At 62.4% G+C, this 20,169-nt stretch overlaps 1 protein-coding gene across 2 annotated transcripts; it reads left to right on the forward strand.

The window, feature by feature from the left end:
* The first annotated feature begins 1,046 nt into the window (after positions 1-1,046).
* Positions 1,047-20,133, forward strand: MAPK8IP1 (mitogen-activated protein kinase 8 interacting protein 1). Of its 2 annotated transcripts, none has more exons than XM_045808747.2 (12): positions 1,047-1,207; positions 11,909-12,014; positions 13,927-14,217; positions 15,819-15,900; positions 16,208-17,020; positions 17,208-17,283; positions 17,867-18,039; positions 18,256-18,365; positions 18,471-18,587; positions 18,684-18,754; positions 18,889-18,987; positions 19,328-20,133. In XM_045808747.2, the coding sequence occupies exons 1-12, from the start codon at positions 1,107-1,109 to the stop codon at positions 19,398-19,400; spliced, it is 2,112 nt and encodes a 703-aa protein (XP_045664703.2). In that variant the 5' UTR covers positions 1,047-1,106; the 3' UTR covers positions 19,401-20,133. The 2 variants fall into 2 exon arrangements, with proteins under 2 accessions (XP_045664703.2, XP_045664704.2); XM_045808748.2 differs by lacking the exon at positions 1,047-1,207 and adding an exon at positions 10,711-10,778.
* The last annotated feature ends 36 nt before the right edge of the window (positions 20,134-20,169 follow it).

Raw genomic sequence — 20,169 nt, forward strand, 5'->3', positions numbered from 1 at the left:
ACTATGGCAGCAGGAGTAAGGGCTGGCTCTTAGTCTTAGAATGTGAGAAGCCAGCTATGGAGTGTCTGTGGGTGCAAAAGAGAGGTGCTCTGCAGGAACTGCAGTTGAGGTGCTAAGTGAGAAGTGAGAGAAATGTGGGAAAGTCCTGGTGTGAAGGAGAGAAGCCAGGAGGAAGGGTTCAGTTCACCATTAACAGTTGTTTGGGGCTGAAGAGGGGCTTGGGTCAATCTTTAGTGAGAAGACCCTCTAGGGAGAGTCCATGAGAGGGTCTCCTCAAGATAAGGGGACAGGACTGGGTGAGACCTGGATCCTAGCCGGAGGTGGGGTGTTCCCTGCCTCCAGTGACAACATATTTCTATCACTTTTCATCCTCACAACAACCATGAGAGGGACCATTATTGTCCCCATTTCACAGATGAGAAAACCAAACTTAGGATTGTGAAGCCACTAATGCAAGGCCACACCACCTATTCACTTGGGAAACCAGACTGTGACTTCGCACCACCTGAGTCCACACCTGGCTTGCTCTAGGAGCCCACGCCTGACACCATCTCGCCTTTCTCTGCCTTCTTCTAATGGCCCTCCTTGTCCGCCTTCTTTGTCTGCTGCTGGGGACCAACTGGGACCCTGGGGACCAGGGTCCCGCCATTAGTTCCCTCATACCCTGGCGCTAGGCCTACCGGAGGGGCAGAACCCGCATGGCACGAGGGCCTTGAGGGAGGGGGAAGAGCGCAGCGGAGTCAGTGTGGGACTCAGAGCCTGGCTGGGCCGAGCCCAGGGGCCTCGGGGGCCGCCACTTCAGCACCTCGGAGAGCGCCGGCGGGGCGGGGCTCGCGGGGCCGGGGCGGGGCGGGGCGGAGCGCGCGAGACCCCGGCGAGGGCCCGGGGGCGCGCGGCACAGCTCGCGCCAGTCCAGAGAGCGGCGCGCGGTCCGGAGCCGCGCCCTGCCCTGCGCAGGTGCGCCCGCCGCGCCCGCCCCAGCCGGAGCCCCGCGGCGGCGGCGCCCTCTCGCCGCGCCCCCGCCTCCTTCCCCTCCGCCGCCGCCGCCTTCGCAGCCGCCGCCTCTGCGCCGCGCTCCGCCCGGATGGCCAGGGCTGCGCCGGAGAATGGCGGAGCGAGAGAGCGGCGGCCTGGGCGGGGGGGCCGCGTCCCCGCCTGCCGCCTCCCCGTTCCTGGGGCTGCACATCGCGTCACCGCCCAATTTCAGGTGAGAGTCCCCGGCCGCCGCGCCCCGCCATTCAGCCCGGGCTGATCTGCCCGGCCTTCCGCGCGCCCCTTGGCCCCCAGCCCCCAACACACACACACCGATCCCGGGAACGAGAGGGCGGCGTGGGGATGGGGTCCCCTCCCTGGATAGAGTCCTCAGAAACCCCCCTCAGCCTCAAGTCCAGGCTGATAGCCGCTGCATAACCAGTGGTGCAGCTTCCTCCGCCATTCCATGTCCTAGGCTAGGAGATTCAGAGCTGGAATTGGAGGAGGGGGCTCCGAGGCCGCCTTCTCCCCCACTTTGGGACTGCGGCAGGGGCCTGGGGTCTGGATTGAGATCCCAGAGGAGGCAGGCAGGCTAAGGCTTCGCTTATGCCCATTCCAAAAGCTTCTGAATAGAGATGGGAGCAGGCAGGGGTGCCTCGTGGGTCCCAGTTTCTCGGGGCAACTGACAACCTTGGTGCTGGAAGGAGGAAGTCGTGGGCCCCTCCCCCAGCCCTGTCTGGTCAGAAGGGCCTAACTCCGGGAATGGCATGGCCAGGACCCTCTGTGGATTTGGGCAAGCACTGACCTGGTCAGGTGTGTGCAGGTGCAGAAGGCTCAGACTCAACCAGGAGACCCCACACCAAGCTTTGGTTGGGGAAGTCTGGTTTGGGCAGCCCAGGAGCAGCCAAGGACATTGGGTGGAAGGTTTCCCTGCTGGAGCAAGTACCCAGGACCATGCTCTGAGTGCCCCTTCACCCGTCTCTCTGCCTGCTATCTGGTATTGGGAGGTGGATTTTAGAGACGAGGATGGTGGATGTTGTGGGGAAGGGATGGGTATCCCTCCATCATAATCCTGGCCCCATTTGGAGAGGAGGAAGAGGAGGGTGTAACTGCTCCAGAGCCTAGGAGGAGGCCAAGATATACCCCATTGTTTCTCCATCTAATGAGCTGGCGCCTTCCCCTCTCCTGGGCCCCTCACCCCAGCCAGGCCTCAGCTGGGCTCTGGCGCCAGCCCCTCTCTGACCAAGGGGTTGCTGGCTCCCTGGCCCTCAGGTGGGTAGGGACCCCTGGGGATCTCTAATGGCATAGTCAGCGCTAGAAACCTCCCTTGAGGCCCTGAGCTGAGGAGCGGGGAAGACCAGAGGGAGGGGACCAGATGGAGGAGGCCAAGCATGAGGGCTCCGGGGCTGGGGCCTTTGTGGTTGGTGCCTCTGAGTCATGAGGCTGAGGTCTGAGACCGGTTCCCCCTGGCATGACACGTGCTGCTGAGAGGCAAATATTGCCTGCCTGCCAGGTGGCCCCTCTGCAGTGGAACAGCTTAGAGGAACCTGGGTTCAAATTTGAGCTCCACCACTTTCTAGCTGAGTGACCCGACAGCCCCATCTGTCAGGTGACCTAATGAGTATTGATTCCCTAGTACGCATCAAGTCGGTGTTCAACAAGTGCCCGCCCTCCGTGCCGGTGAGCATTTGCATAGCTCATTACCATCCAAAGCATTCCCCGTGCAGGCTCGTTTACCCTCATGGGCATGGGTATCGGTCTGCCCATTTTGTAGATGACAAGATTGAGGTTCAGTAAGGCGGTGGCTTGCCTGAGGACCCCGAGGAGGGCAGAGTCTGGGGCCATCTGTGTGTGTTTGGTCCACTCAGCTTCCAGGCCCTGTCTCTGGCCCAGAGGACGGCTTTGCCTCCCTCTACCTGCTTCCAGATCCCCAGGTGACAGTGCCCTCCACCCCACCCTGCCCCTGGCCGGCAGGGTATCGTGGATGCTTTAGTGAGAGGAACGGATGAGGTGGACGCCAGCCAGGGCGAGTGTTCGGTCTGGGCCAGGTGGGCGAGGACAGCAGTGTACCAAGGGTAAGGCGTGGGCTGGCCCTCCAGGACACCATGGCCTGGCTGTGGGGACAAGGCCAGCTTCTAGGAATAATAAGGGCAGTGTCTCCAGCCCCACATGGCCTGCCCTGCCTGCTCCAGCAGCCCCCACTGACCTTTCCCTTGTCCTGCCTTGCATAGCCCTTCGCCCAACTCGGGTTAACCCTGGGTGGTTACTGCTGTCTCACAGCTCTTTGGTGGGGTCATGGATCCAACTGGCCTGGCTTTGCAGTCTGGCTCAGCCTTCCTAGCTGTGTGCCCCAAGACTGGGCACTTAACCCCCTGAGCCCCCGTTTCTTCTCTACAATGCCAGCATTGGCTCCTGCGTAGGACGGTCCTGGGACCTGGATGGGACAGCACGTGTTGGCTGTTTCAAGGGCAGTGGAGAGCCGCGTTCGTGCAGGGCTGCTGTTGTTACTATGTGTGTGCTCCCAGCACCGCTGTCAGCTTCCAGAAGGCAGAGGAGACAGTACCTCAACTTTGGTTTGCACAGTGCCCAGCACAGAGTCGGTGCTCAGTAACGCCTTACTGGTTGATTACGAAGGATCAGGTGTGCGCAGGCCTCCTGGAGCTCAGAGAATAACAGAGCCTGCTGTCAGAGGATGAGGAGGGGACACGCTGGCCCCTGGGAGGTGCTCACTTTGCCCAGTGCCCCTCGAAGGGCTTTCTGTGCAAGAGCGTTTCATCCTCACCAGAGCCATATAAACAGAGTGTTACTGTTATCCCCACTTAGCAGATGAGAAAACTGAGGCCTCCAGAGGCTAGGTAAGTGGCAGGGCTGGGGTTTGCCTGCAGGCAGTCTGATTTCAGAGCCACCCTGAAAAGAGAGCCCGGGACTAGAGCGGAAGAGTGTGTGCAGGAGTGAGCACGCTGTGGACGTGGCGGCTGGAGAGCCAGCATCTGTTTGTGGCTAGTTAGGTTGAATAGATAGGTGTCCTTTTTTTTTTTTTCTTCCGATGATGGAAATGCTCCCGCCAGTTGCCTGTACTTGTAGATGTGGTGCCCGGGGGAGGGGTTTCACTTCTTCCACAACTGCTGTGATGATTTGACTTATTTCTACAAGGAGCATAGGTTACTTCTGTAACTTGCAAAATTAGAAAAGATAATTTAAAATTCAACTGATACATGTTCATTAGAAGGAAAACTCTAGAAAAGAGATTTCAGAAACACAGCCTTTGGCTACACTGAGCTGGGTGGGTGGGATAAAGGGGAGGGACGAAGGGCGCTCAGGGAAAGTACAGTGGGCCGCCTGCCCTGGACATGGGGGAGGAGAGCTGTGGATGAGGAGACCCCAGAAATCAGCTCATCCCGACTGCCTCCTCCCCTTTTACTGAGGAGGAGACGGGAGAGGGTGAGTAGCTTCCCTGAGAGCTCACAGCAAGTGAGTGGCCGACCCCAGGCCTCGTGACTGTCCAGACGGTGCGGTTTCGGCCTCCCCACGCTGCCTTGCGGCCGAGAGATGTGGCCACCGAGAGGCTCCTCCTTTATCGCTTCACAGGACGGTCCACATGACAGTCCACACGTGGCCATTCCTTCGCTTCGCTCCACAAATATTTGTGCTTTGCCGGGCTCCCTGGACGGACGCTCCAGAGGCACAGCTGTGGGCCCGACCGTCACCCAGGTGGCCGTGTAGAGGGGACACAGACAGACGAGGCCTTACCAGACAGGCCGGCCAGTGTGACAGTGACTGAGCGCAGAGGCCCAGGGGAGCCCTGGCCAGTGCGCTGGTGGGACGCCGCAAAGGTTTAGCAGGAACGGCAGCACTGGTTCCCTGTCTGGGGACAGTCCCACCGGCCACTAGGTGGAGAGTGGACAGGGAGGCAGGGAGACCCCCGGGAGGCTGGCCATCCTGCGTGTGACAAGGAGGGGCAGGAGAGGACGATTTCGGGGCTGGGGAGATTGGCCCACGGGGTGAGGTATCTGGTCTAAGGGGCTGGGGAGGCAGGAGTCCAGGATGATGCTGGGCCCCTTGGACACGGGTTGCCGTGCGGAGCGGAGAGGCTGGGCAGGCAGGGAGGCGAACTTAGTAGGCGACCTCCTGAGTTTGAGGGCTGCTGACCACCCGGACCCGACTGCAGCACTCAGGAAGGGCGTTGTTAGGGGCCTGGGGTCACTGGACAGGAGGGGTCTCCGCTCAGAGAGATGGCCGCGAAAGCCTCGGAGAGGACATGACTACCCAGGGGGCAGCAGAGAGCAGGGAGCTGGCCCAGGACGCTGGGCCGGCCCCGCAGCCATGTTTCCGTGGGGGGAGGGGTTCCGGAAGCGCTGGGGCTGGAGCCGCCCCCCCAACCCTGAGCCCCGGGCGGCCCCCCCCCCCCCCCCGCCCCGGCCTGGCTCCTCGCGTTGACTTGCCTCACTTGCCCAGACATGGCCACGGCAGGGTCCCGCCCGCCCCACCTCTTTGATGTGGGAGCCTTGCAGTCGGTCTCTGGCGTCTTGGCTTGGGCCCCCCGTGGATCCCACAAAAGGGGCTCACTGCCACCATCCCTACTTAGGGGATCTTACCCATCCTAGGATGTTATCCCTGTCCCCAGGCCCTCCTCTTGTGTTCATTCAGAAAGTCTCTCCCGGCCCTGACCGTGGGCACCCAGAGCAGCCAGCGGCGCCCTTCTTCCTGGACCCCGCGTTCCTCCCCTACCCGCCGCGTCCCAGGGCCCGGGCTCGGTGCGCGCATTGGAACCAGGGTAGGGAGTCGGTGCCAAGTGGAACATGAGGGCCCCCTGCCCTCGGGAAAGCGATCCCCGACAGGGCCAGCACCCCCAGACCCCAAGTGGGAGCCTGGTCTGGCTGGCAATCCCCAGCCCAGAAAGCTTCTGGGGGGGGAAGCAGAGGAGAAGAGACCTCCCCAGGTCCCACCCTGTTCACGTTCCTGCTTCTTCCTGCACGTGATTCCTCATGTGAAACCCTGGGGTCCTATGTTCCCTTTGCTCATTATGCCAGTTGACATTTCCCACATCCATACACAGGCCTCATAACGCCCGCCCAAGAGACTGGGTAATATTCCATCCCCTGGACAGCCCCGGTCTAACCAGCGCCCCCCCACCCCCAGCTGTTTGGTTGTTTTCGGTCGTCTGCGGTTATGCAAAATACACGTGCTTGGGTATAAAGGTTTCCACATGTGGGATTGTTTTCTCAGGGCAGCTTTTCAAAAGCCAAATCACTGGATCCCAGAGTTCTGGCTACATATCAGCCCTGAGCGCCTTAAACTGATCAGACACATTATAACCCCGAGTAAGGATTGGCCCTGAGGACTTGTTTCCTGGGTTGGACTCAGTTTTTCACTGGCGATGACCCCAGTGTGGACATGGTCAGGGAGGGAGGTAGAGAGTAGAGGAACAAACCTCATCTGACCCCAGTGTCAGCTCAGAGCTGAGGGTGGGATGGAGAGGGAGGTCTGAGGGCTCACCCCCACCCCACTGTCTCAGCCAGCACCACCTTCCCAGAGGCCTGCACATTCTACCCCAGATTCTGATGTAGGTGGGGACACAGAAAGTTGAACTGGAAGGGCAACTGACTTAGAGAATTGTAAGGGAAAAGTCTAGAAAGACAAGTGGTTCACTCAGTCAACATTATATTAAGTAGCTACAAGGCAGCCCATTATTGATCAAGACTGACATGGTCCTGCCTTGTGGACCAGCTGACTCTAAGGGGAGCCCCCCGCTGGTGGCAGAACCCAAAGGTACAATCACAGGGATCCAGAAACACCAGCAGGTGGGCCTAGCAGGGCTGTTTGTCTGGTTAGGGAAGTCAGGGAAGGCTTTGAGGGAGCCAGTGGGGCAGGAGCTGAGCGGGCTGGGAGAGGGGGTGGGCAGGGGCCAGGTGGTAATGACACCCTAGAGCGGGCCTTCAGGCCACAGGGAATTTAGGACCCTTTCCCTAAGGGCCAGGGGAAGCTACTAAGGGATTCTGAGCTGGGGAGGGGTGACCAGACCAGATTTATGTGTCAGATGTTGCTTTTGGTTGCCCAGTGGAGAATGGCCTATGGGGGAGCCAGAGGGAAATGGGGAACCTGCCTCAGTGAGAATCCACTGGGAGCCAGCTGTCTGCTCAGCACTCACAGGGCGGCAGAGGGACAAGCTGCACGCTTGAACCACAGATGCTCTGTGCTGTGAGAGGGGCCCGTGCGGCACCATGGCCAGGACCCAAGGTCACTCAGCTGGCATCCTTACCTCGCTTCCAGAGAGCCAGGAACGGGAGGACAGGAGTGGCCTCTGGACAGCCAAATGCCTGGCTCAGGTTTGGCCCTGCTCAGCTAAAGCCTCAGCACTTGGCCACTTAACCCTGACTTTGCACGCGCTCCTAAGTCAGCCCACTCCGGGGCTCAGACAGCAGCATGGAGAGGGCTAGGCTGCTGTCGGTGGAACAAGGATGGCAGGGAGATGAGACGGCCCGTGGAAGGCAAAAGGCCACGTCATAAACCTCAGAGCACAAAGGCATGTTTGCTCAATTGTCCAGTTCATCACAGGAAGAGGTGGGGAGCACGGGGCGGGGGGCATGTTCAGCGCGCAGCAAGGAGCCACCTTGGCCAGAAGAGAGGACTGGGGCACCAGAGTGGGAGGTGAGGCTCATGTAGGAAGAGGGGGCCTCGAATATAAAGATAGACCCCAGAGGTCAGGGAGGTCCCGGGAGAGCAAACTCATGACCCAGAGCCCCCAGGTGTTAACCTGGATGAGACCCGGGGAAGCATCGCACCCGAACAGGCAAGCAGGTGTGATGCATGCAGGGACAGACTCCCCTGAGGCCTCCAGATCTGGAGGTGAGGGACGCCGACCTGCGCGGAGTCCTGTGACTCAGCTGGAGGTGGTCTCCTGGTGCTTAGGGCTCCAGTTTCCAGGGGAAGGGAGGGCTGGTGGGATCAGAAGGGGACCATCCGCCCTCCGTCCTTCTCTTCCCTCCTCCCCTCTAGCTTTTCCTTCTTCCTCCCTTCATCCCCACAGTTGCCTTCCTTGAGCCTGGAGGGCCCAAGGGTCTGTTAAGCTTTCCCTCCACGAAGGGCCCCCCTCTGGAGACCCCGAACCTCCCGTGCCTGGAGAAGCAGGAGCTAAGGGCAGGGCCAGGGCGGGTCGGGGGTGACTTGCAAAGGAGGCCGCCTGACCAGTCCGTCCCCTTGTTCCTTGGTCGTGACCCCTCACAGCGCTCCAGCTCACAGCCGCGCCACGAGGGGGATCCGAGCAGCGCCCCCGAGGTGGGTGCCCAGGTATGGGCAGCCTCACAGCACCTTCTGGCTGAACCTTAGGGTTCCTCATCTGGAAAATGGGCAAAATAAGACATCTCCCCAGGGGCTGGTGAGGCTCAAAGGGGATACAGAGCGCGACAGGGCTTGGCAGCCAGGGCACAACTGCTGCTCAGGAGACGGAGCGGCCAGTCCTCCTGAGTGCAGGGGCCGGGGTCTGATCCCGTGCCTCCTGTCCCCCAGCCTGCTGCGGGGACCATTCTGCCGTCCTGCCGCACTTAGGAGAACAAAGTCAGATACGCACCTCCCTTCACCTGCCCTCTGGAGCTGGAAACTGGTGTGGGCTTTCAAGCCCAGCCCCACGCTTCTCCCCCCCCCCCCCGCCCCCGGTTCACCTCAGTGCCCTTCGCTGTAAAGGAGGCTACCGCTGTCCCCAGACCTGCCATCCTGGGACGTGAGATACAGGGTAATGCTGGGGGTGTAGAGATGGGCTGAGAAAGTTCCCCTGCAGGCCTGCCCTGAACACTTTGGTTGGGAAGGAGCAGGCGGTTGCTAAGGATGTCCCCTGACACACATCTGGCCGGCGCGTACTGAGGGTCTTGTGCGTGCGAGATGACCTCACCAGCTCCAGCCTCCAGGAGGGTGGGTGGGACTGCACGCCTCACCTGCTGGGTACAGGGGTGGGCGACGTGAGCTCCATCCACCTTTGGAGCAGCCTGGTGGGGTGTCTGATGGAAGCCTGGTCTTGTCTGTCCCCCCGCACTGCCTTGTATCCACGCAGATGGTGACACCAGTCACAAGCAAGGGGATGCCCAGGGACCAGTGAGCGTTGCCAGGAGGGCTGTAAGGCACTGGCACGGGGGGCTAGGAGGGCTTCCTGGAGGAGTGGGCTTAACTGAGCCTTCTTCCAGCAAGCACAGGTTGAGAAGCCTGTCAGGTGCTTCATCCGAGCACTGGACTAGACCCCAGGAGGCAGGCGCAGGCGGCGCAGGCAGTCACACCCAGAGCTGGAGACCGTGAACGCCAAGCCAGGGAGTCGGCCGCTAGCAGGGAACCTGAGGGGGTTTTGAGTGGGGGGCAGAAGGGTGATGTTTCCGGCAGCTTGGCCAGGTGGCGGATGGGGAGGAGTGCTTCCGGCACGGGGCACCGAGGTGAGCCGGCCAGTGGGGAGGTCTGGGGCTGCGGAGGCAGGAGCTGGGCCGGGACTGGCAGAGAGGAGGTGGTGGTGCAGAGGTGTGCCAGGGTTCCTGGCAGAGCAGGGGGCACCTGAGGGCCTTCTGGGTCAGACGCCCAGTGGCCCTGCAGCTCTCTGATGTTGGCGGAGCCTCAGGAGTGCCTTCTCTGTGACTGTCCGGGCAGCCGGCGGGTACTGACCACTTTCTTAGTGCCAGCCACGGGTTCTCATCCCCGGGCCCGAGATGCTGTGCTGCGCTGGCCAGACGGCAGGGCTGCTTTGGCTCCTGGGCTGGCCCAGCCTCTCCCCAGCCTCCCCCACGTCCACAGCCCACCTTCCCCAGCCCTGGGAGCCTATCAGCCTCAGGCTCCAGGTCAGTAAGCAGCCTTAAGGAGCACCTCATCTGCCCAGCTCCCTTGTCCTGGTCAGAATCCCTCTCTGCTGTTCCCTCCAGGGCCCACCAGCTTCCATGGATGGCACTCCGCAGTGACAGAAAGCTCTTCACCTTCCAGCCCTGTCCTGAGGGGTCCACACCTGGCCTGCCCTTAGCCCTGGCTGTGGAGCCTCCTGGGCCCACAGGCAGTTGCTGCTGAAGGATGGAACGCTGGGGAGGTGGCAGGTTCTGTCCTGCGTCCAGCTTGTCAGTAGGGGCAGTCCAGACCCTCCTTGGTCATCCGCCGCTGTCTGGATGCCCCCGGGGCCCACAGAAGCCTCCCTGAGGAGGTGTGAGGGCTGAGCGTGTTGCCGTGTGGATGGGGGCATCCATTCATGGACAATTTCAGAAGCCCCATCTTACCACCAGGCACCCTGAATGTGGTGCTGGCCCTTTAAAGCAGATCAGGGCTGGCTTTTGGGGGGAGACATCCCAGATTTCTGCCATCTGCTTGCGAGCCTGGGCCAGGGAGGGGGGCCACCGCAGCCCCCCCGACAGGGGCATTAGAAGGGCAGGTGGAGCCGGTGGCATCGATTGCAGTAACCTGATCCCGAGGGGGAGGTGGCAACCACGGGCAGCTTCAGTGCCACTGCCGCCAGGCTGGGAAGGAAGCGGCCTGCAGCGGAGGGCTGGGCTGGGAAGCGCTGGGGCTGGGGCCCGGGTCGGCAGCCACTGCCTCTTCTGCTGGCCCATCTATTTTTAATGAGCTCCCCAGGCTTCTGCAGCGGGCAGGACGCAGAAAGGCAGGCCCAGGCAGTGGAGGCCCGAGGCCCCAGCCCTGCCCTGAGCCCTGGCCTCCCAACCTTTCTGGGCATGAGAGGGTGGCCCTGGGGCCCCGCAGCCCCCCAGCCGGGCAGGGCTCTCCATGAAGCTGGTGCCGAAGATGGATTCGAGCCCAGACAATGACAGCTGGTTGGAGGATCAGTGGGAGCGCTGGTAGGGGGTATAGGGATTGGTGGTGGTGGAGGGGGGGACTTGTGGGGGGGCAGCTCCATGGAGCTCTGGGTCTCTGTTTGGTCTGACTGAGGCAAGAGGCGGGGGGTGTGGGCCTCCTAGGTCCCCCTGGGGGCTGGGCTACCACCTCTTCTGGGTGACCTTGGACTCCTGGGTGTCCCTTGCTCTGTGTCTCAATCTCCTGGTCTTATTTGGGAAAAGGCTCAGAATTGGCCCCAACTTCCCCCAACAGAATTCTCCCAAACATCCCACCCACGCCAAACCAGGTGGAGTGCCCGGGGCTGGTGGTGAGCCAGGTGTAGGGGACAAGCAGATAGTCGCTGCAGTGGGGTGGGGGGCACAGGGCTGGCCTGGGGGGCAGGGGGGAGAGGATTCTAGCACAGCCAGTTAGAGTTGTGGTGCTGATGTGCTTTGGTCTGTCCCCTGAGCTCACAACACCTCTAGCCCCAACCCCGGGCCTTCCTTGACCCCTCTGCAGCCTCTGTTCGGGGTCTGTGCGCTGGACAAGCAATTTTGTGGTTGAAGAAATGAAATGAAGAACACAGAACGGGAGTGTAGTCTCTCGTGGAACAGGCTGAAACTCGCCACATTTACACCAGATTTCCCTTCGCTTGCTCCCAGGGTTCAAGAGGCATTGGTCTTCCTGGGCGGGGGGCATGCAGCACTCTCCTGAGACTGGGGAGGGGCCTCTGCCAGCACCTCGGGTTTTGTCACTGCAAGGATTACACGGGGAACCCCCCTACTCCAGGCATCCCTTGGAGTCGCTTCTCAACTCTGCGTTCTCCGTGGGTGAACTGGCCTCGGCACCTGCCTTGACCCTGGGAGGCATTTCTCTGGCAGAGCCGAGGCTCTGACCAGCTGGGCCTTCTAGGCACTGCCTCCTGGTTGGCAACAGGGCGGATAGCTCCCAGCTGGAAGGAGCTGGAGTAACCTGGAGCCTCCCCTTTCCCTGCCTCTTACCCCTTGCCTTGGCGCAGGTGGACGTCAGGTCCCATCCTCTGGGGGCTGTGATCTGCCTTCGAGGGGCCGCCCCTTGGAAAAGGTACTAGGGAGACCTCAGTGGGCTAAGTAGTGCCCCTGGGTTGGTAACTTCGGCTTCTTGTGCTCACCAGGCTCACCCATGACATCAGCTTGGAGGAGTTTGAGGATGAAGACCTCTCAGAGATCACCGAGGAGTGTGGCCTCAGCCTGCAGTGCAAAGATACTCTGTCCTTGCGGGTAAGAACCGGCTCTCAGGAGCCCTGGGGTGGGGGGAGGGACAGGGTGGGTCAGGACAGGAGTGAAGGCAGCCCCGTATCTACAAAAGGGTTTTCAGGGTCTGTATGGCATCCTCATGAAATGAAATGACATCCAAGAGACACATCCAAGTATAATGTTTGACACATCTTGGGGTGCTCAGTCCGATTTATTGGTTGTTTTTGCCAGGGGTTAAGGCAAGAGGCAGCTTCCTCAACTTCCCACAAGAAGGGAGAGGGCAGGAGGTCTTCAGATGTAGGGCAGTAGCAGTTAGGGCCAGGGTTAAAGGAAGGACCAGGACTACCCCAAACCCTTTCCAGAGCGGCCTTGGCAGAGGGCCTGAGGCAGAGCAAGGGTGGAGTCCTGTGGAGTCTGCAGTGCTCTGGGACAGGAGAAAAAGAGCCAAGGCACTCCCTCGGCTGCCATTGCACCAATCTACGCCACATAGCCCCGCAGACCCTCCCTGGCCCGACATTCTAAAGGCTCCTCTGGAGGGTTAAGCCAACATTACTGCTGCTTTTGGCCTCCTGGCTTTGTCATATAGGACAGATGGCTCCTCCATTCCCTAAGTTCTGAATCCTGCCAGGAGGCCCTCAGCATCTGGGTAGCTTGGGTCAGACAGGGATCCCCCTGTGTCTTTCAGAACAGGAAGAAGGGGCCACTGGCCAGGAAATGGGAGGCAAAGCACAGGACTAGGTTGCAGAGCCCAGAGCTTCTGGCAGCCCCCAGGAGGGTGGGTGCCCAAAGCAGACGTGGTATTAGGAGAACGGTTAGCAAAGGAGAGCTGCCGTGCGAGCTGGGGTGGGATGCCTCCGTCTGGGTGACCTCCTGCTGCCTGTTACGGGGATTCTGTAAGTTCTGCCAGGCAAAAGGAAACCAAGGGGTGAGGATGACCCCGCAGTACCCCATGCCCCAACCCTCCCGCCTCAGGCCAGGCCAGCAAGGGTGGTGAATGGTCCCAGGACCCTGACCTGGCTTCTCTAAGGTCACACACCTGTTCCGGAATTCCACACCACCCTTTCATCCAACATGCTCCAGCAGAGCTTTGGAGAGGGTGATCCCTCCGACGAGCCAGGGCCCTGAGGCAGTACTAGCTGGAGGTGTACCCTGTGGGGCCTTAGACAAGCTCTAGGGGGCTTTCACTCAAGGTTGCCAGTGAGTCCTCCCTTCCCTGGGAAGCTGGGAGGCAGTTAACTGGTAAGGAAATTGGAGGGTCAGGGGATCTGTCCAGGGTGCCGGGGAGTTAGTGGCAGAGCTGAAATAGGCTAGAGTTATCGAGGTTTAGGATCGCATGACGGAACACCCCAGGTTGGAAGGGTCTCGGACTGTGGACAGGTGCCTCGTCCAGGTGCCCCCACTCGCCCCTCCCTCCGGTACCCCTCCTCCGGGTGCGCTTAGGTCCTCCTGTTCGCACTGCGGCCCTCCCTCCATCCTCCGCCCGGCTAAGACTGTCTTCCCAGTTTTCCTCACTGCCCCCTTCAAATACTAACCTCCCCCCTCCATCCCTTGTGGGGCCCGAACTCCTTGGCGACCCTGCGTCCCCATGGCAACAACGGTGACCTCACTCTGGGCTCGGTTTACAACCCCGGTGAGGTCACTGGCCGTTGCCAAGGGAACGGGAGGGTGCGGAGAGTCGGGAAGGCGGGCACGGTGGGGAGGGGGCGGTGTGGACTGCCGAAGGCGCCGACTAGATTGGGGAGCAGTCGGTCTCGCGCATCCTCGCGGGGAGCGGGAGGACGCGGCCTCCTTTCGCCGGGCCCCCTGCTTCTCCCCCGTGCCCTCCCCCTTTGCCGCCGCGGAATGGACTCGCCCGGGCGGGGGGCGGTGCGCGGCGGCCTCGGCCCCGCCCCGGCGCGGCCCCGCCCCCTGACGCCCCTCCGTCCGCGCCGCGCAGCCCCCGCGCGCCGGGCTGCTGTCTGGGGGCGGCGGCAGCGCTGGGAGCCGACTGCAGGCCGAGATGCTGCAGATGGACCTGATCGACGCGGCGGGGGACACTCCCGGCGCCGAGGACGACGACGACGAGGAGGAGCGCGCGGCGCGGCGGCCGGGAGCGGGGCCGCCCGAGGCCGAGCCCCGCCAGGAGCCGGCGCCCCGCGGCCAGAGCCAGGGCCAGGGCGGCGGGGACACGTATCGGCCCAAGCGGCCCACCACGCTCAACCTCTTCCCGCAGGTGCCGCGGTCTCAGGTGAGAGCGAGCGGCGTGGGGCGGGGCTGAAGGGGCGGCGCCCTGGGGCAGGGCGCGCGAGGCGTGGGGGGCGCCGAGCAACTCGCGGCCCAGCCCCGGCCCGCGGGTTAGAGGAGCGAGGAGGGGCTGTGGGACAGGGACCTGCCGGCCGGCGCGGGGAGAAGTCGGCCTGGTGAGACTTACCAAGCGGGAGGGCCCTGGGGAGGTGGTGTCGGCGGGCAGGTGGGATCTGCCCCAAGGGAGAGGGGCCAGGTCCGGCCGACAGGGTTTGGAGCCTTGAGGGGAAGTTTGAAGGAGTGAAGAGACCGAGAGGGACAGTGGAAGGAGCAGTGGGGGCTTAAGGAGGACGGAACAGAGCTTTGAGGGCTAGTTGCAGGGGTTTGGAGCTTGAGCCCTCAGACCGGGGCAAGGTTTCCCCTTTAGGATGTGGGGCTCCTGGTGGAGGGCAGAAGCAGGCCTGGAGAAAAGAGCATCTAAAGTGGTCGTTGCTGGGGTAAGGTCATGGGGAGTTGTGAAGAGGTGGGGATGGGGAGCTTAGAGGCAGCAGGCAGTTTGAGATGTGGGCAGCTGGGAATTCCCAGAAGGCAGGGAAGAGGCATGGGAGGCAGAGCTGCTTGGCTGAGTTGGGGGCCCAGGGCCCCTGGGCTGGGTGGCTGGATGCCAAGGAGGGTTGAATAGGGTGGGGGAGAGCTGGCTGTGGCCCTTTGTCTTCCAGGCCCTGTCGGGTGAGGTACAGAGAAGGGGCTCAAAGAGGTGGGGCTGTTGGTGAAGGGTGCAGGGGCTGCAGGCAAGGGATTGGTCCCTTTCCCAGAATCCTCTGGGGCAGATTTTTGGCAGTCAAACTCCTGAATGTGAGGGCCTATGAGAGTGTTCCCAGGGGAGGGGGCCTAAATAGTTTGTGGGGAGCCTTGTTTGTAGGCATGGTGGAGAGGGGTCCCAGGGCACCAACGATGTGGGATGGGCAGCCTGGGAGATCCAGGAAGGAAGGCTGCTGACAACTACATCTGTCATTCCTCAGTCATGTGTTCCTGGAGGGGTGGAGGAGCCATGCTATTGATTCATCATTTGGGTGATTCATCCCAGTCCCCCAGGCCAGCTGCCGAGAGACCCTTCCTCGTCCTTTTTTCAGCTTCCCCTAGAATGTCCCTGCCCCTTCTCTAGGCCATAGCTTCCCGAGTTCCAGGACTTGGCTGGAAGTGAGCATCTACCGTGTAAAGCCTTTGTGTCTGGGACTAGGGGTCTGGCTCTGTCCCCAGATGGCTCCTGCTTCTCCCCCACTCCTCCCCCACTCACCACCACACATATTGGCCATCACCACCTTTGCTGAGGCTGATAAGAGCATCTCCCTGAGGGTTGGCCAGCTTCCCTGAGCCAGGAGGGAGAGCCGTCTAGAGCCAGTAGGTCTGGCTGGGAGGGCTGGGACTTGCCACCCCTCCTGCCTGTTCGAGGAGGGCTGGGGGTGAGGCCCTTGGCAAGAGTGTGTGTGGGGGGTTGGTGCAGCAAATGGCTTAGGGATGGCCTGATGGGGGCAGGGCCAGGGCCTCCCTGTGCCGGGCACTGTTGACACCCTCTGTCACAAGGGCCTTTTGTTTTCTGCACAGGACACATTGAATAATAATTCTCTGGGCAAGAAGCACAGTTGGCAGGATCGGGTGTCTCGGTCATCCTCACCCCTGAAGACCGGTAAGTCAGGACCCTTTCCCTTACCTGGCCCTCCACCTGCCCTGACTCAGTTTCCCTGGCCAAGAGCAAACCTGGCAGTCTCCATCTTGCCGAATTGAGTAAACTGCCCGTGCTGCAGCCTTGAGCAGGCCCATCTGAAGTCAGCTGGGGCGGGAGCGAGAGCACTGGCCCCAGAGCCCACCGTGGCCTAGTGCCCGGGAGCCTTCACCTTGGTTTCTGTGTCGCACATGCCGAGCGGAGGGGGCAGGTGGCCTGGGCGTCCAGGGCGAGGCCCTCTGCCTTGAGCACTGACCTGCCTGCCCTCCAGGGGAGCAGACGCCTTCACATGAACACATCTGCCTGAGCGATGAGCTGCCGCCCCCGAGCAGCCCCGCCACCACCAAGGACCGAGGCACGTCCACCGACAGCCCTTGCCGCCGCAGCACGGCCACGCAGATGGCCCCTCCCGGCGGCCCCCCTGCTGCTCCACCGAGCACCCGGGGCCACTCGCATCGAGACCGCATCCACTACCAGGCGGACGTGCGGCTAGAGGCCACCGAGGAGATCTACCTGACGCCGGTGCAGAGGCCGCCGGACCCCGCAGAGCCTGCCTCCGCCTTCCTGCCGCCTGCCGAGAGCCGGATGTCGGTCAGCTCCGACCCAGACCCTGCCGCCTACCCCTCCACAGCAGGGCGGCCGCACCCCTCCATCAGTGAGGAGGACGAGGGCTTCGACTGCTTGTCGTCCCCGGAACGGGCCGAGCCGCCGGGCGGAGGGTGGCGGGGGAGCCTCGGGGAGCCGCCGCCGCCTCCACGGGCCTCGCTGAGCTCGGACACCAGTGCCCTGTCCTACGACTCGGTCAAGTACACGCTGGTGGTGGATGAGCACGCGCAGCTGGAGCTGGTGAGCCTGCGGCCGTGCTTCGGAGACTACAGCGACGAGAGCGACTCGGCCACCGTCTATGACAACTGCGCCTCTGCCTCCTCGCCCTATGAGTCGGCCATCGGGGAGGAATACGAGGAGGCCCCCCGGCCGCGGCCCCCGGCCTGCCTCTCCGAGGACTCCACGCCCGACGAGCCGGACGTCCACTTCTCCAAGAAGTTCCTGAACGTCTTCATGAGTGGCCGCTCTCGCTCCTCCAGTGAGTCTGCAGCAGGAGCGGTAGGGGGCCCGGGATGGGGGGGCGCCGAGTGGAGGGTGTTCCTGGAAGGTGGCCTTGCCCGTCTCCTTCAAGGCATTAGGACTGAGAGCTTGCTACCTGTCCCCCCGCCCCCAAACCCCAACCAGAGCGGGTCGGTTCTCCTCCAGCTCAGCCCCCTCGCCTGCAGGTGCAGAGTCCTTCGGGCTCTTCTCCTGTGTCATCAATGGGGCGGAGCAGGAGCAGACACACCGGGCCATATTCAGGTAAGAGCAGCAGGGTTGGGCCGCCCAGGCGACAGTGAAGCCACCCCCTCCCTGCCTCTGCCAACACTGCATGGCCTAGACCTAGCCCTCATGCTGGCCTTCATGCCTCCTCTCAGCCTCAGGGAGACAGTGTCCACCTCCGCGGAACCCAGAGTGGATGGGTTCAGGGCAGTGTGGCCTTTGCTGCGCTGCCAGGGCCCGGGACAAGCACCTCGTCTGGCTGGGGGCCCGAGCCTGGGAGGGTGCCTGGCAGAGAGGATGCGGGCCGTGCACAAGGCACACCCCTCCCTGCCCTCCACAGGGAGGTGCTCACTTCCTGTTACCTGTTTCTGGAGTGGCTCTGGGCACTTCCTCCCTGAGCCCACAAGTTCCTGGATGGCAGGTGCCCGTCTACGTAATCTTGCTCTTTCCCGGGAGCTAGCGTGATCACAGGCCCAGGAGACTTTGCAGAAGTTTATGGAACGGCGCCACTCTTGCGGCCGCCTGCCCCCAGGGCAGGGTGGGGAGCCGACTGGGGAGCCAATGGCTGGCCTGCTGGGGAGGCCCTGGTGGTGAAGTCCTCCCATGCCCTTGTGGGGGGCAGGTTTGTGCCTCGACACGAAGACGAGCTGGAGCTGGAGGTGGACGACCCTCTGCTCGTGGAGCTGCAGGCCGAGGACTACTGGTATGAGGCCTACAACATGCGCACGGGCGCCCGGGGCGTCTTCCCCGCCTACTACGCCATTGAGGTCACCAAGGAGCCCGAACACATGGCAGGTAGCGTCCTTTCCCCTCCTCGGTGCCACCAGGCCCCACCTTTGTCCTGCCCTGAGTGCTGCCAGGTGACTTCAAAGCCCCAGGGAGGGCCCTCCCAGAGGGGACATTAAGTCCGTCTCCCACGGAGAAAAGGGGGGCCCAGCCGAGTTGGGACATCCGTGGACTGTGGCACCCTCTGCTGGCTCTGCCACCGCTCCCTTCACGCTTGCTTTCCAGCCCTGACCAAAAACAGCGACTGGGTGGACCAGTTCCGGGTGAAGTTCCTGGGCTCCGTGCAGGTTCCCTACCACAAGGGCAATGACGTGCTCTGCGCTGCTATGCAAAAGGTGTCAGTTCCCCGCTCCCCTCGCACGGGTGCCGCCCCAGCCCGGGCCCCCTCCTTTCCTGGGGAGACAGACGCCCAGCGCCTGATTCCCGTCCCTCACCCGCAGATTGCCACCACCCGCCGGCTCACCGTGCACTTTAACCCGCCGTCCAGCTGCGTCCTGGAGATCAGCGTGCGGGGCGTGAAGATCGGCGTCAAGGCTGATGATTCCCAGGAGGCTAAGGTGACTGCCCCGGCCCCGGCCCCTGCCGCCCACCAGATCTCCCACCTGTGGCCCCTGCGGGCTGATGACACCCTGCCTCTCATCTCCCTCCTGTAGGGAAACAAATGTAGCCACTTTTTCCAGTTAAAAAACATCTCTTTCTGTGGATACCATCCAAAGAACAACAAGTAAGTGCGAGGGGGCAGAGAGTGAGTTGTGAGGGGACAGCCTGGGGCTGTCATTCTCAGGTGCGGGTCTGCGAATATGTCTGGGGGGGTAGTCTGAGCCCTCGTCCCGCCCTCAGACGGCTGTCCTCCCACAGGTACTTTGGGTTCATCACCAAGCACCCCGCTGACCACCGGTTTGCCTGCCATGTCTTTGTGTCCGAGGAGTCCACCAAAGCCCTGGCAGAATCCGTGGGGTACGCCCGTGTGTGTGTGTGTGTGTCCTGCCTAGCACCCGCCCTAGAGCAAGCCCCAGCCTTGGGCCCCAGAGCACACCCAAGCGCCCTCCCAGCCCTGCAGGCCTCGTGGCCGCGAGTCGGGGCTGGGTGGTCTTGCGGGGTAGCTCCCGACCATGTTGGCTTGTGGGCCCTTCCTTCAACTGCCATCTCATCCAGGAAGTACAGCGTGTAGAGAGTAGAGCTGAGCAGCTCCGTGTGGGGGAGTCCGAGCCCTGCCCAGGGACCCCGAGGCTCCAGCTGAAAAACCGTGGGTGGAGATGGTGTTCCTCCCATCACCGGTGGGTCTCCCTCTTCCTAGGAAAGCATTCCAGCAGTTCTACAAGCAGTTCGTGGAGTACACGTGCCCCACGGAGGACATCTACCTGGAGTAGCAGCGCTGCCCCGCCCTCTGCATCCCCAGGGCCCGCGGGCCGCGCCAGGACAGCTGGCTGCTGACGGGACACAGCACCGCTTGAGGGGCACCCGTCACCACCAGAGGACGGGGAAGTGGGGGCCTTTGGCCGAGGGTGGGGGAGGGCGGGGTTTCTGGGGAGAGGCAAATGCAGTTTATTGTAATATATGGGACTAGATTCATCTATGGAGGACAGAGCAGGCTGCCTGGGGATTGGGAGGGGGCGGGGCTGGGGGGTGTCAGGCCTCTGGCCAGGAAGGATACCCATCGTAGGAACAGAGGGCTCTGTCCCATCCTGGGCGTCGCTTCCCCTGCCAGGGCCTCAGGCTTTCTGGCTGTGGCTCCTGCTTTGACCAAGCCCGTGCCACCTGCCGGTGCCCACCCACCCCATCCCTGACGCCCAACCCCAACCGAAGGCCCTGAGCTCAGGCTCAGCCCAGCCACCTCCCAAGGACTTCTCAGCAGGTGGGGGTGCAGTCCCTGTTCCCAGCTCTGTCACTTGTGGTGCCTCTCGGTGGCCGCCACACTGGCCCCTGGCACGTGTGGGGCCTCACCAGGGAAGAAGAGGGCTGCGGCAGGGCCCCGTCCCGGCAGGAAAAGGAGGCTTCCGGACTGGCCCGGGCCAGCGAGGGCCTCTTGGCTGCTTTGGCTATAGCCCCAGCTTGGTCCTGTCACCTTGGCCACAACTATTAAAGTGCCATTTCCTGTCTGGACCGCAGTGGGTGTGTCTCCCTGCCCCCCGCCCCAGC

This window comes from Ursus americanus, chromosome 24 (genome assembly GCF_024610735.1).
Source record: "Ursus americanus isolate L20-20 chromosome 24, mUrsAme1.1.p, whole genome shotgun sequence".
NCBI classification, from domain to species: domain Eukaryota; kingdom Metazoa; phylum Chordata; class Mammalia; order Carnivora; family Ursidae; genus Ursus; species Ursus americanus.

What these genes read in the sequence shown, in the direction of transcription:
- MAPK8IP1 (XM_045808747.2), top strand. Translation starts at nt 1,107, where the DNA reads ATGGCGGAGCGAGAGAGCGGCGGCCTGGGCGGGGGGGCCGCGTCCCCG. An exon ending in AAGATACTCTGTCCTTGCGG is followed by an intron (nt 12,015 to 13,926) that starts GTAAGAACCGGC and finishes CGCGCCGCGCAG; the next exon opens with CCCCCGCGCGCCGGGCTGCT. An exon ending in ATCCTCACCCCTGAAGACCG is followed by an intron (nt 15,901 to 16,207) that starts GTAAGTCAGGAC and finishes CCTGCCCTCCAG; the next exon opens with GGGAGCAGACGCCTTCACAT.